Here is a 16,851-nt window from a genome sequence, read left to right as displayed (position 1 = left end):
TGGGGAATACTTGCCAAACGAAAACAGGATAGAATTGCCTGCAGGTAAAGACTTTCTTTAATTGATCTTAGGATAAAAAACATCATATTTTAATTTGGAGTTGACAACTTAAAATTTCTGTGAACCTGTATGCACAGATGCAATATATATATAAATATTTGTACATGTATATAAGTGAAGATAAGTAGTGATAGGTTTTTAAATTGGCAATTTAATCGGAGGTAACTCTGGATCAAGGCATTTTGTGATGGAATCTACATGGAATTTTCCTGTATGTATTTTAGGGGAAAACATATGGCTAACCTAGTTTTTTTTTTGGTGATATTCTCAAAGCATTGTCTAAAAGCTATCTTTCATATTTTGTTTTACAATTCTATCATGTAAAACCACATAATTATATTTGTGTACAATTCCCTACAAAATGTGTCAGTTTGTAACAACCTGTAGCTGGAGAAAATGCTGCTATACAAGCACATAAACTTTATTAATTTTTGTTCATTATGAACAGGAATGACCAAAAGAGATGTTTTTGAAACAATGGAAAAGGAACTAGGAGCATCTGTGCCAGAAATGTCAAAATACAGTTCTGTTCAAATGTAAAAACAACAAAGGTATACTTATACATTACTTAAGAAATAATTCATGGGGGCTTGAATATATCGTGATTTTACCACTGACGTCGAGTAGCTCATTCATAAAAAAGAATATGACGTGAGAGTACGATCGGAACAGCACAAACAATATATTCATATTTTATAACAGGTGTGTACTCGAAGCGTTTGAAGGACGTCATGTTAGAATTATTTATGTACAACTGTTTATCAAATAATTAATTTTTAGGATATAAGTCTATTGATTTTGTCTATTTCCCTATACATTTGAGACATTTTTTCTTATTGTAAGTTGTAGGGATCAACCTTTTCAAAATGTCATTTGTGTATTACCATGAATGACCAACTTTTAAAATCTGTCTTGATAAAAGATCATCTAAAGGTAGATCTTTTGAGGGCTCAAAGACAAGAACACTGGAATGATATAAGGTAAAAAAAACAACATTAAAGATATATAATACTAGAATTGATGTAATAAAATGTGATATGATTGCCGATTAGACAAATTTCCATAAGTGAAAAATATGGATAATAAAAGAAGTTATAGGTCACAATTTACAACAATTATCAAGCAAAAACAAAAAAAGCTGTTGAAGGCAGTTGTCTAACATCAATGCATATAAAAAAGAAGAAAACAAACCAATGACTGTACTTTTTAGATTAAATTTTCAACCATAATTTTTCCATTTGAGTTCTTTCTTAGAATGAACACAAGTCTATTGTGCTTCTTCCTATATCAATCTATACTATTAAATAAGAAGACCTCATTTTGGGTGTCGCTTCTCTTCCTTCCACAATAAATCAATCATCATGTCTCTGTGTCCTATAGGTAACATGCATAGTCGCATTTGTCATCCATTCTTATGATTATTCAGATTGGGTTTTTTTGGGAGAAAAACGACAAAAAAGGAGTCCGGATATGATTCCGTCATCAGACTGACTTTTAGTCATATATAAGACTTACGGTTTGAAACATGCACAAACACAACCAATCTTATGATAGATAACAAAAAATGAAAAATAAATAAGCCTATCAAATCGTTCTCCATGTCATGGTGTTTAGATCGCAAGAACCACAACTATTATACCTCCTTATAGAGGACAATTATTTTTCGCGTTTATCTACATGTAAACTACCGGATTATACTACTTTAATATATAGAGACTCTCTGTATCTGTCTACTGTTTTTCTTTCAATTGTTTACTATTTAAGGGGTCATACCAGTTGCATATATATTAAAATAAGTAAAACATGTGACACATTTTAAAAAAACCAATCGTATGATAGATAACAAAAATGAAAAATAAATAAGCCATTCAGAGCGTTCTCCATATCATGGTGTTTAGATAGCAAAAATAATAACTATAATTATACCTTCTTAGAGAGGACAATTATTTTTAGCGTTTCATTTCATGGTGTAAAGATCGCAAGAACCACAACTATTATACCTCCTTAAAGAGGACAATTATTGTTCGCGTTTATCTACATGTAAACTACGATTATACTACTTTAATATATAGAGACTCTCTGTATTCTGTCAGGGACTTTCTATGTTAGTATAGAAAGTCCCTGATTCTGTCTACTGTTTTTTTTGAAATGTTTACTTTTTAAGGGGTCATACCACTTGCATATATATTAAAATAAATGAAACATGCTTAACGTCATCTTAAACTACCTCGACCAAAAACTTTAACCTGAAGCGGGACTGACGGACGACCGACCGAACGAACGCATGGATGCACAGACTAGATGGGGCATAACAATTTATTGTTGAAAGTGAAAATAGTGATTTGGAAAAAATGAAAGTAAGCCGTATAGATTAGAGGAGGCAGGGCCTTTTTCGGGGCGTCGGGATCGGGTGTTTTAAAACACGGGATTTGGGGATTGGTCCTTACGGGATCCGGGAATATATTTTTCGATTTCGGGATTTCGGGATATGAATTTCTTTAAATTCTGCATCTCGGGATTTCGGGATCAGGACCCCTCCGACCACCCCTCAAATTAGCCTTAGTCGGTCTTAGTCATTGATACAAGATTCATATCCTACCATTGGCATGTTAGTAAGACTCTCAAAAGAAAAAGCACTGATGGATTGTCCTTGAAGCATATTTTATTAGACTTATAATGGACTATATTAGCAGTTACATTTATTTGATGTTTGAAACGGTGCAAATTTTTACCAAAAGAAGCATTGTAGCAAAAGAGACGAATAATTGTGGTCTGAGGCCAGAAACACGAAAATAATTGAATTTAACAGAAAGGAAACAAATATCGGACTTTGGAAAAAGGGAGAGGGCTTTTGATACCTTTTATGAAATTCTTCATACATAATATCTTTTTAAAAAATAATTCTACAACAGTTCACAAGCTTTATGTGCCCGCGATTTCGCGGGTGTGTTCTAGTATGTAATTAAAATAAGGACCTATTTATTGGTTCAAAGGATATGTCAAATACTGAATGCCATTGTTTTTTCTCACAAAGAGATCATTTTAATATTAAAATCAGTATGCTACTTGTTTTGTTAGGGAAGAAAGAATTGAATACTACAAGAGAAGAGATTTTTCTAGACAGAATCCCTCTGAGATGATGTGCATCATTATTGATGAGATGGATCAGTGTAAGACAGCGTTACCAATATTGAGACGAAGGGTGTCTAAAGACATCAACAGCAGAGTGGTTCCACCAATAAAGACTTACCTTACAGGGGCATTAATTCATAGGCAAGGTTTGGAATCATGTAGTTTTTATTCTCCTAACTTAAAGCCGAAGGGTATTTTATATTTGCACTCATCGGTGTGTCTGGTTAATCGTCAGTATTGCAAATAACATATGCTGGCATCCTGCTTTATCAGAAATGTTCTGGCTAGCGAGGTTATTTTTGTGGTTTCAACAAAAACAGTATAATTAACGAAACACTGCAAAACTATACCAAAGATATGAATCTGTAAACTAGTTATCTTAGAAATATATGAATTTAGTTTTTTTATTTAGTCATGTTTGAATATACAGTAACTTTAATTTAAAGTATTTGTAGATTTTTCTTACGGTTATTTATGGATAATATAGAATAAAATCAAGCTGTACTGTTTTCTGTGCATTTAAAACATTTGATCTTACCTCCTATACATTTCTAGGAATGTGATTGGTTAAAAGCGCCCTCGTGGAGACCGTGTATATTTGATATTAGGTTAGTAGGGAGGCGGGGCTTATCTCATGCACGGTTAGTAGTGGAGTTACGTCCCTTTATATTCCATATAAGGTAGTAGGGAGGCGGGCTTATTTCATACACGGTTAGTAGTGGTGTTACGTCCCTTTATAAAAACAAAACGGTACTGAGAAAAAAATCGTAAAGGTTTCAACAGACGTAGAAATTGATGATTAAGATTGAAATAAATTCATATAACACATTTAACCCTCACAAGTTGTTATTGTTGGTATCTGTTTTTGTAGGATCAATGGAAGTAGTTTCTTAATGCTATCAGTATTGAGGACCTGCTCATTTTGATAGGTCTAAATTTCACACGTTAAGATAGTCGGTAAGATAAATTCGTTACATAGTGTGCTAGTGACCTAATACGGTATATATGGGGTCAATAAATTCAATATGAGGATTCGAGCGAAGCGAAGCTCGAATCCCCATATGGAATTTACTGACCCCATATATACCGTATTAGGTCACTAGCACACTATGTAACTAATAATATTATCTATGTGAAATAAAATACAGGATTAAAAAATACAATGCTAGTATACTACAGTTTGTAACCCAATACAATTTGGTATATAAACAAATATATTTGTGTTATTCTGTCTTGCTTATATTCCTATTACACTTTAAATAACAAATCTGCAGATTTTATCAAAGTGCTTAAGGCTTAATTAATTTCCTCGGCCTAGATAGGCATAAAAATTATAATTATCATCGTTATTTATGACTTCGATAAATCAAATATACATTTTAGACTGGAAAATTGAAATTTGTCACCATACATAAATGTGTAGTCTACAGACCACAGTTCCCTGTATACATGTCTTACTTAATGGTAATCAAAGTAAGAAAAATAACATTCGAATATACCATTTATTGGAAAAGTTAGAACATTGACATAGTTTTATAATATCAAATTGTTGGCATCAGCTTTCACATAGAAATATAATACTTTACAAATCAGAATCAGTATGTTGGTCAAGTATTCATTTACTCTGTGACCAATGATTTGTGATTCTCTAGAGGCATTCATCAGTAGTTTCTTAAATTTCTTGGTTTACTGGTTTGTTTTCGTGTGCATTCAATACTTAGGAAATGTAGTTGGTGCTATCTTGGTGGAGTAATACTAAAAGACAGTTGATGGGGATACCAGAATCCTCATATTTTTGGATGGTAGCATTCAAACTCATGTGATGACATCATTCCAGTCTAGTGGGATGCCAGAATCTAAAAACAATAGGAAGCCAGCATCCACTTACTATTCTATTCCATATGAAATTTAAAGAATTACATTAGCATCTATCAAAGAAGATGATGCCAAATTAATATGTTTCTTCATTATCAGCAGACACTTTTTTGTCATATGCTATATACGGAAATAGGCAGTGTTTTAATACGAAACAATCTCAAAACTACAAAAGTTATTAATATAATGCAGAGGGCGTCCACTACGAGCAGTTAACTGACATGCCAGCTCCAGACTTCAATTAAACTGACTGAAAGATTATGATTTCATCATATGAACATCAGGCACAATCCTTCCCGTTAGGGGTTTAGTATCATACCATCATAACATATATGAGAAGAACATAACCCGTGTCATGCCGTATGTTTTTTTTGTTTTTTTTAAATGAGCGTATGTTGATACTATAAGAAATGCTGTATAGTAGAAATAATCTGAATTTTGAACATGATCGAATCATTTTCTCAAGACATTGAAAAGTTTAGTAGAATATAATATTATTTGACCTTAAATATTCTAAATTTGTCAAAAAATTATGTTATAGCATATGAGAATTACAATTTTTAGTTGAGAACACATTAAATCACTCATACAGTTACTTGGTAACTTTCATTTTGAGAAATATCGATTATAGTTAATTCAAGCCGACGAAATAGTGAGCAAAATAGCCAGACTATGATCAATTTTTTTCATGTATTTACGTATTCCTCGAAAAAAATCTCTATCCAGGAAAATTAATCCCCTAAAACAACAGACACGGCTTTCTCCGCCTTGTTTTAGACTTATATCTAAAATTTGACTTACAGTCTATGACAAACGAGACAATTTTAGTTTTGAAATTATAAATTTCCCCACCTTAGCAATATACCAACAGACTTACTTCACCTGCATATGGGATATACATTTCCCAACTTATTCGATATTCAAGAGCTTGCAGCTCCTACTCAAACTTTTTGAAACGTCATCAGTGTCTGAGCAGAAAGTTGATGAACCAGGGGCATGTCAAAGAACGTCTCGGCCTTTTTCTAAAAAAAGTTCATCGGAAGGTACCAAGACCTTGTTGATAAATATTCCATATCAACTTCACAAATATTACATGATGGTTTTGATGTATAGATTCTGCGTACTGACGTTGTTTATCACCTTAACAACATGTTATATTGTTCTTTCATTTGTCTTTGTTCTATAATTAATATTACTTTTACTGTTGGATTGTTTTCTGTGATATCCATTTAACGTGGTTCGGTACTTATACATCCCGCCAATGTGTTTGTATTATCTTTCATTTTGCTGTGCGACTTTTTGTGTTTCTTTGGTTCTTATAACGTGACCCTACTTAAAAAGATCCTGTCAGTATGTTTTTGTTCTATAATATGTCATTATGTTATATTTCTATTCTATTTCTTTTATATGGGGACGAAGTCCCCAATTACGGTAGAAAAATAAATTAAAAAAAAATAAAATCGGGAAAACTTTTTTTTCAGATCTACTTCTTGTTCCGGTCTTGTTGGCATGAGACTTTGAATAAAATGTATATTTATCAACATATATAGGAAGGAATTCAACACCCAATCATTTTTAATATAAATTGTTTGATATGAAAAAAACGTTACCTGATAACAGCGTTTCTTTGTTTACATTGAAAATGACGTCATAACTTAAATAACGTCACAATTAAATCCCTAACAACAGAACCAATATCGGAAACGTTACAATATTTCCGTTAATCTTCATTTTTGAATAAAAAAAAGATTAATACAGACTTCGTCCCCATTCACAGGTAATGCCTGCCTCATATTAAATTAGAAAATACGTTGACCCAGAAACGTCTAAATTATTTAATCCCGTAGTGTAATCTTATAAATTCGGTAGAACTTTTGACTATTTTAAATCTCGGTCTATTCCTGAAATGAATTCCTACATACTTTCGATTTTTTAACCCTGTATGCTCACATTGTCCATGTGAAATTTTAAAATTGTTTGTATAGACAAACATATGTGACGTATACATTTTCTGGCGTCAGATACGCGAAGCAATGTATGTGTTTTTAATTTGATAGATGTTTTTATGTTCTGTTAAATCTTTTCTTTTAAAATTGTAACACGATGATGACTGCTGTACCCATATTTTGACTATTTATTATTATGTCTGTTTAGTTTACGCATCATTGTAAATCTAACGGAAATTGATTAGACTGTCGTACAAAGTGAGAGGTTTAAAACCAAGTTTAAACCAATATTTTCTACATTTGAAAATGCCTGTACCAAGTCAGGAGTATGACACTTGTTGTTCAGTCGTTGTTGATGTGTTTTGTCATTTGATTTTGCCATGTGATTAGGAACTTTCCGATTTGATTTTCCTCTGAGTTTAGTATTTTTAGTATTTTACTTTTTTTAATCCTCAAATCTTTAATATAGTATAAAGAGAACTTTTGAGTAACGAGAGGGGTTAGTCGTGCCTGTGTCCTCACCTATCTATGATATGTCTGTTTGAGATTTTTTTTTCTCTTCACCATTTGACAAAGAAAATGTTTTGTTGTAGAGCAGTCACATCTGCACTTTCCCATGAATTCTGGACACTCATTACAGTTGATGCATTAACCTCTTTGAATACCGTTATAATCCTTCATGTTGTTATCGGAAAATGCCAACGCTGAGTTCAGTGACGTTATTAAAATATGTGATAATTTTAAATCATGTGTCTAGAAACGGATGGAAACCCCGTTCCGGAATAAAAATGACGCTCATGTTTTGGCTGTGTCCCTGTGAAAAAATCTGAGGAAACTTCTGATCCAATAATACAGGGCTTTTCGTACAACAAGTAATGTGTACTTTATTGACCTTATATATTAATGATAGTTTTCCCGATGTCTTCACTTATTTTGATCCAGAAAAAGGTGACCTATTCCAACGGCACGTCCTATCACCACCCCCACCCAAACCCCGCGTGTTCGACCGACTCATTTTGAGTACAATAAAGGTTTGCCTTTTTAGAATATAACAACGAATAACAATTAAGGACGGACTCTACACATGCACAGTTTACAGAACTACGAAGTGTGTCACATGAAGGGATCAACGCCTCAAAAAGTAACGTCACATGTAATTAAAAAACAGAAATATTTCAAGATAAGAAGTTGCTAAATCTGTTATTTGATTTATTTTATAACAAATATAAGAATTTTACTATAGATTTGTGTTAGAAATAGTACTGCAACTAAAGGAGCTAGCTACAAATTGATTTTTTATGTAGGCTATAATGAAAAGGGACTAGGTCCGGTAAGGGCCGAATATGGCTTCAAATTTCAAGTTCATCTGACGAAAGATTTTGGACACTTTTTAAACGCTTAAGTGTCTATTTCAGTAGATTCAATTAGATTATGTGAAAGATTTTTACTGATTTAGTCGTTAAAAACGCTCCGATTCAAGCTTAAATATGCCAATTCTATCAAATATGCCAAAAAATGTAACTTTTCAGATGGTTTTTGTCAAAAATGAAAGTGGCCGTATCCTTGTTCATCCTCAACCTTTATATATGTTATGTATTATCATCAAATACAACTTACATTTCAATATAAAGAATGAACACAAATGCGGCAACTTTCATTCAAGACGGAAACCGTCAAAAATTAAACTAAAATTGTTAAGATTTCAGTAATTTAGCATGAGTTGATGATGCTAGTACCCGATATATGTGCATTGTATTGTTAAAAACAGCCCATATTTATGTAACAGAAGCATTCTTCTTTCCCATAAATAACTAAGAGTTTACATTTTAACAATTTTGTAAAACTGCTATATTTTGGGGCCAAAAAGGGGTCTGGGTTCTTACTGAAACCTACTCCTTTTGTCCTGTAATTTTTTAGTTGAATTCTCTGTCTTGCCTTTCTTTTTTATAAGTTAAACCTGACCTTTTTTATTTACATAAATTGTCATCCTGACTATTTATTTTGCAAAGTTGGTCAGCTTGCCTTATTAAGTTCACAAATCTGGCTACTGACGTTTTTAATCGACTTTATAACTTATTTGTTAAATTACAATTTGTACAAAGTCAAAATACAAATTATAATTTGTACAATTTGTTTGTACAAATTAATTTGTACAAATTGATAACTTGTACACAACATATACACGGATATTAAATAAAAAAAATATAACTGTTCTAAAGCGGTCCTCCACCAATAAATTTAAAATAATTTATATACAACACACTGTATCCACTAGATTAATGTCTCTTTAGTAGGATATAATTATTTACACTTTAAATTAAGCAGGTTTAGAACATACGAAATTACTAGGGATATTATAAGATCTCAAAGTATAAAAACATGGGATTGTGAGTGGTACCAAGATGCGAGCATCTTACTTAGCAAGCTTTCCAATAGTTTGAGTTTGAATATCTAAAAGCTGATATTTTTTAGCATGAAGCGTGTAGCATAAGTATCCAGTCTCGTTATGACATTAAAGTATCATAACGTCATAATTCGGGCATACTACAAGAAGTCATAGATGCATGATTTTTTTTATTAGTTGTAAGTAGCTTTGAACTATCTGTCAGATAACTGCGAGTACTCTCAGATCTGTTCATTGCGTCTTTTTGTGTCAGGATGTATAAGTACCTAGCCACGTCCATTTGTATTTTTGTCCATCTGATGAGTTAAGCCTTTTTCAACTGATTTTTATAGTTCGTTCTTATGTTGTACTGTTATACTACTGTCCCCGGTTAGGGGGAGGGTTGGGATCCCGCTAACATGTTTAACCCCGCCACATTATTTATGTATGTGCCTGTCCCAAGTCAGAAGCCTGTAATTCAGTGGTTGTCGTTTGTTTATGTGTTACATATTTAAGGCCGTTAGTTTTCTCGTTTGAATTGAGTTACATTGTCTTATCGGGGCCTATTATAGCTGACTATGCGGTACGGACTTTGCTTATTGTTGAGGGCCGTACGGTGACCTATAGTCTTTTGTTGATAGTTGTCTCATAAGCAATCATACAACATCTTCTTTTTTATAAGTAAAAAAACGCGGGTAAAATGAAAATTTACTGGAACATTGATTTTTTTTTTAATTTTAAATACATTATTTCTTCTGGAAAAAAATAAAAAATTGTAATTGAACAAAATTTGTGAAATTGTTTTTTTTAAGCTAAAGTAGAAAGTTAAAACACAAAAAACTGAACTCCGAGAAAAATTCAATCAGAAAATCCCTAATGACATGGCAAAATCAAATGACAAAACACATCATAAACGAATGGACAACAACTGCCACATTCCTGACTTGGTACAGGCATTTTCAAATGTTGGATTGAACCTGGTTTTAAAGCGCTAAACCTCACATTTGTACGACAGTCTCACCAAATTCCGTTGTTTCCAACGAAGCCAGAACAAAACAGACTTAATAAATAAAATAGTCAAAATATGGGTACAGCAGTCATTACTGTGTTACAATTTTGAAAAAAAAACCACAATTTACAACAAAGCATCTATCGAAATAAAATACAATTCATTGCTTCGTGTGTCTGACGTCAGAAAAACGTCACATAGGAAGAAAGTTTGTCGTGCAATGTTTATACAAAACAATTTTATAATTTCACATGGGGAATGTTGGCGTACAGGGTTAAAAATATTCAAAATATGTTCGAATTAGTTTCAGAATTAGACCGAGATCCAAAATTGTCAAGAAGTTCTTTAGAATTTCTCAGAATCCACAAATGGTTAATAGCACTACGCGTTTAAAATAATTTTGTCGTTCAACGTTTTTTCCATAGTAAAACTGTTACATAATGATATATAATAGAACAATAACATAATGACTCTTAAAGTACAAAGTCACGTTACAAGAACCAACGAAACACAAAAAGTCGCATATACAAAACACAACAGAAAAAGTGAAAGATAAAACAAACACATTGACGGAAGGTATCAGTACCGAGCCACGTCAAATGGCTGATTTTTCTAATAAAAGACGCACACAACTGATAGAGCATGTAAATTATTATAAGCCGATGTTGTACACTTTAATGATAGATAAAGGATACTACAGATCGCATTTAAAAATTTTTTACCTATTCTTTTTGTCTAATTTTTGTGTGTGTGTGTAATGTACAGTACAAGTCCAATAATATATGCAATTTCAATTTTCAGAAAAATTGCATCTTTACATCATACAAATTTGGCCAATACACATCCATACTCCTATAGGCAAGTCCAGAGATGTTCCGAAAAGTGTAAATATTACCTTTTTGCACCTGGCCTAATCACTCTTTCCTTATAAAAATCCGTTAAAATAAAACATCCAAAAGTTTATTTCAGCTCTCTTCTTTTATTTCCACCCAAGAAAAGCTAAGAAATGAATGAGGAAGGGAAAGAAAAAAAATAAAGAAAAAATACACTATAATTAAAGGGAACTATATTCGTGGACAACGAAAAGAGGGATCATTAATTGTGGTCTTGAGCCTTATATCTCCCGATTGATACGATATTCCCGTGCTTGCATTTCCTATCAGGGTTTTCTTGATAGAGGGTTACTGCTCACAAGGAAGCTATTAAACCAAGAGTTCCAAATGGTGAAGTTGAAATCATCCCTTCGTAAATTTTACGGACGCCATCACGAGTTGGTTGACCGTTATGGAATAACTGTTTCACAAATGATATCGGATATGTTCCTTACGTCGTAACTCCAATCCCCTTCCCTTTCATGAATGTGACCTACAGAATTAGACTATTTACCGGATTTGTAATCACATAAGCAACACGACGGGTGCCACATGTGGAGCAGGATCTGCTTACCCTTCTGGAGCACCTGAGATCACCCCTAGTTTTTGGTGGGGTTCGTGTTGTTTATTCTTTAGTTTTCTATGTTGTGTCATGTTTACTATTGTTTTTCTGTTTGTCTTTTTCATTTTTAGCCATGGCGTTGTCAGTTTGTTTTAGATTTATGAGTTTGACTATCCCTTTGGTATCTTTCGTCCCTCTTTTAATGATAGTTGATATAGAAATTTGATAAATAATAAACAACGAGTTATAGTATATGCATGTATCTACTTTGAAATTGGTATATTCAAAATGATATTTTCAGCTGAAGGATGGCTTTTGGTGTGCACGTTGATTCCAAAACCTGACAATTTCTACCGCGAAATGAATTTTAGAGTTCCGTTTTTTACAATAACTTTTTATGCCAATTTTAGCGCTTCAGCGTGATCGTCAGTAAATCTTGTAATAAAAGAAAACTGCTTCTCCTATACTTGTATGATACATTGCTATTTATAGCACTAACTGTATGTCCAATTTTGTTGGTTTTTTTTTAATAAAAACTTACCAATTTAGTCCACATATTGCGTCAATTATGGTGTTGGAGCGTCCACGTCATTGAAATCTTAAAAACTAAATTTGATAGTGACGAAGGAGAAAAAGAAAACGATAGAAATGATGAGCAGGTACATCAGCCCTGGTTTATGATATTTTCATTCGAAGAAGAGCGTCGCCAGACAGACTTTCAGGAAACGGTTGGACCACAGAATATGCCAAACCGAAATTCGAAACATATAGTCTATCTCTACTTACTGATGACATTACATTTCTTACAGAAAACTGTCCAGGAAACTAATAGGTACTAATTCAAAAGCTAGTCATAACGATATTTATAAATATATCAAATTAATTTTAACCATTATTTTTACATATGGAGTAAAAATAGTTATCAAAGGTACCAGGATTATAATTTAATACGTCAGACGCGCTTTTCGTCTACATAAGACTCATCAGTGATGCTCAGATCAAAATAGTTATAAGGCCAAACAAGTACAAAGTTGAAGAGCATTGAGGACCCAAAATTCCAAAAAGTTGTACCAACTACAGCTAAAAAAATGACAATACCAATTTACGTTATATCTCTTCCAAATAATAGTAATACTTAAATTGAAATTGGGAATGATGAATATATCAAAGATGAAGCAACCCTTCCAAAGAACTGAAACAGCTTGAGAAGTGTTGATTTATGCATTATTTATAACAATGTATGAATCTTCTACACGAATGTAAAAAAATTGAAACTTGATACAACTCTTATACAACGGTGTCAAATTGTAGTTCTCAATAAGAGAAAAAAATATCATATATAAGAATAATGAGATGAAGTATAATTGCCATAGAATACTAGAGAACAAATGTCGCTTATACAAGGAACAATATATATAATCGTAAGGTTTCCAATGCGGAGCAAGAGCTCATGATGCAAAGTTTTCTATACCTTTGAAATGAGTTGTTTAAAGGGAATGAAATTTGCGATATTATTGTAGGTATGCTAGATATTTCATAGCCAGAAGGGAAAGGATTCAACGATTCTTAAGACTACACGCTTCGCCTAATGTTGGAGAAACGACACTGACTGACAGAAAAAGATTCTTTGCCCTCATTCTTAATAAGGGTTAAGTAAGAAAAGCGACCATAACTGAATATTGGAATAGTAAACTGCCAAGTCAAGAGACAAAATGATTAACAAAAATGTTTAGTCGAAACCGATTTAAATTTATTTTCAAATTTATTCATCTAACTAACATCAATAATACACCCGGCGAACATTATAAACCGGAACAGAATTATAGACGAAATTTTGATAGTGAAGCATTGTCGAACATGCATGCTTCAGTACATTCCATCAAAAAGCTTAAAGTTCGAGGTAAAAGTTTGGATGCTGGTTGAAGCAGTATCGGGACACATAACTCACACCATAATTTTTAGAGGAAAAACATATGACCCAAAACCACCAGGTCTAATCAAGGGTTCCTAAGTTGTAAATACCTGGTTAGAAAGAGTAAGAATACTTCGTAAAAAATAGCCACTTAACTTCTATCGTACTTGCTAAACAGCGTTTTAAACTAGATACTTATTTTACCTGAACTATTCGACAGATACATGCCGAACATGATTAAAATGCAATTTTAGGAGAACGCTCGACAAGGACCTATTCTAATGTGTGTATATCACGAAAGGGCTCGACGGAAATCCGTCTGTATTTTATCGCCACACGAAAAGGCTGCTCATTAATGACAATATACCTGAGTACTTGAATTTTAATAGAAACATGGCAGACATGATGGTAACGCATTATATTGACAATAGGAAAACCTTAGAGGTATGGAAGAAAGGTGCATATAGTTTCCTGCAGCGCATAGTAATTACTATATGTATATATATATATATATAAAGATCACTATAATAAATGTTCTTGTGTATAGAAATATATATAGATTACTAAAAAATCCAACATTTCCGGTATGAATAGTTTTAATTCACTAGTACTTTCATGTTTAAATAACAATCTTCAGGTGAAACTATACATGATTAACGTAACTATGTAACGGTAGGTATGTAACGTCATAGTTGTCGTTGAGTATATAAAGGGAGATAAATCGTATTACACTTAGTCTATATATAGAAGTATGGAGCGTCATTATTACACAATAGAAAATGCATAGTTTGCATTCAATCGTGATTTAAATTTTGAAATAAAATGTTTTTCCTTTACTTCTCGTGTAATGTCACAACCCATATTCATTTTATAAAATGGGAATATTTTAAAAAATCCCCCTCCACATTCGTCTAAATGTTTGCTTAGGGGGATTTTTCTGTATTGTGGCTGCCTTATATGTTGTCTATGAATGCGCACTCTTTCTGTTACACTGTTCCCTGTTTGGCCGATATAAATTTCCTGGCAACCATTACATTTAATGCAATAAATTAAGTTCTCGGATTTACAGGTAATGTCTTCGTTGGTAAAAAGTGATAGACCATTAGGTATGTCCATTCCCTTGCCGACATGGATATACGGACATGCTCCACAACGACTATCTCGACATTTTGACACACTGAATGTTCTTTGTTGGTCGAATCGTGCTCGGGTCAATAGTCGTTTAAGGTTTTGTGGTTGCCGTTTACTTTGTAGAAGTGTTTCTGTATTAATTAAACGGCGCATCTTTTCATCCTGATCAAGAATAGGTAAATGTGCCTTTGCAACGGGAATAATTTTAAAGTTCCGGGGATTATGTGTAATAACGAACGGTATTTTATCGTTGTTATTACTCTGCTCCTCGCAGGTGGAGCGTAGTTGGTTGGTTGGGATCTGTTTTGCCATTTGAATTCCCCTTTCTATTAAAGTCTCTGGATAGTTTTGCTTGATCAAAAATGATTGTAGTTCCTCTAGACGGTCTTCTCTCAAATGTTCATCCTCGACTACTGTACATATTTTTCTTGCTAAACAATAGGGGATATTCCTTTTGGTATGAGATGGGTGGCACGAATTAAAATCTAAATACTGATGAGTATCAGTACCTTTGTAAAAAATATCGGTTTTAATTTCAGTGCCATCTTTAATAACAAGAATGTCTAGAAACGGTAATTGGTTAAAATTTTCATCCTTCGTAAATTTTATGGAGGTATGAAGGTTATTTAGTATGTCCGAAAATAGTTGGAGTTCTTCGTCGGATTTGTTCCAGATAATGAAGCAATCATCAAGGTATCTTTTCCATGATAATTCGAATTCTCTTGCAAATTCAACTCCAAAATTATTTTCAACTTCTTGATACAGTCTTTGTTCAAGGAAGCCCATGACTAATGTTGCATAGGTTGGTGCAAATTTTGTTCCCATTGCTGTCCCCCGATGTTGCAAATAGTTCTTGCCATTGAAATAGAAAGAATTGTTTTCAAGAATTAGTTTAGTAGAATCGAGTATAAAGTCAACAGTGAATCGATTTGGTATTGCATCTCGATGTTTTGCAACCCAATATTGTATTGCCTCTATTCCTAAATCGTGTGGAATGTTCGTATATAGGCTTGTGACATCGAAGCTTACTAAACGAGCGTGAACCGGTGCTATTTTTGGCAGGTGTGAGAGAAAATCTATATCATCTCTTAAATAGCTCGGTACATATTTACACAATGGTTTCAAAATTATGTCTAAAAAGTTGCTTAGTCTGTGAGTGGGACTTGCTGGACCTGCAATGATGGGTCTAAGTTTAAGATCCGTCGGTTTTTGCACTTTTATGTATTCGTTTTGCTGAGAATTAATAGCCGATTGGATCTCCTTTGATTTATGGATTTTTGGAAGGCCATAAAAGTTACTCGTTTTCCTTTCGAAATTTTTCAAGTAATCATACTCTTTTTCCGTAGTGGCCGTTGTGTATTTGTTCAGTACGGTATTCATTCTTCTCTTGACTAGATGATCTATATTATCAGGAATTTCTGAGTAAAATGTCGAATCATTGAGTTGTTCTTCAACTTTAATTCTATAGTAGTCTGAATCCATTATTACTATTGCCCCACCTTTATCGGCCTGCTTAATTACTATGCTTTTATCGTTTCTTAGATTTTGGAGTGCTGACTTTTCGCCTTTAGTTAAGTTGTGGTTGACTTTAATTGGTGTAAGTGGGAGACTTTAATAGAAAGGGGAATTCAAATGGCAAAACAGATCCCAACCAACCAACTACGCTCCACCTGCGAGGAGCAGAGTAATAACAACGATAAAATACCGTTCGTTATTACACATAATCCCCGGAACTTTAAAATTATTCCCGTTGCAAAGGCACATTTACCTATTCTTGATCAGGATGAAAAGATGCGCCGTTTAATTAATACAGAAACACTTCTACAAAGTACACGGCAACCACAAAACCTTAAACGACTATTGACCCGAGCACGATTCGACCAACAAAGAACATTCAGTGTGTCAAAATGTCGAGATAGTCGTTGTGGAGCATGTCCGTATATCCATGTCGGCAAGGGAATGGACATAC

General features: G+C 33.3%; 1 protein-coding gene across 1 annotated transcript; it reads right to left on the bottom strand.

Moving 5' to 3' along the window:
- Positions 1 to 14,516: 14,516 nt before the first annotated feature.
- LOC139492713 (uncharacterized) lies at positions 14,517 to 16,364 on the bottom strand. Its single transcript, XM_071280866.1, has one exon. It carries the CDS (start codon positions 16,362 to 16,364, stop codon positions 14,517 to 14,519), a length of 1,848 nt encoding a protein of 615 aa, XP_071136967.1.
- Between the last annotated feature and the right edge of the window lie 487 nt (positions 16,365 to 16,851).

This window comes from Mytilus edulis, chromosome 10 (assembly GCF_963676685.1).
Source record: "Mytilus edulis chromosome 10, xbMytEdul2.2, whole genome shotgun sequence".
Classification (NCBI taxonomy): Eukaryota; Metazoa; Mollusca; class Bivalvia; order Mytilida; family Mytilidae; genus Mytilus; species Mytilus edulis.
Note: the sequence above shows the minus strand (reverse complement) of the source record. Positions and strands in the feature narration are given on the sequence as shown.

Excerpts from the sequence above, each read along its gene's own strand:
- LOC139492713 (XM_071280866.1), bottom strand. The coding sequence starts at position 16,364 with ATGGATTCAGACTACTATAGAATTAAAGTTGAAGAACAACTCAATGAT.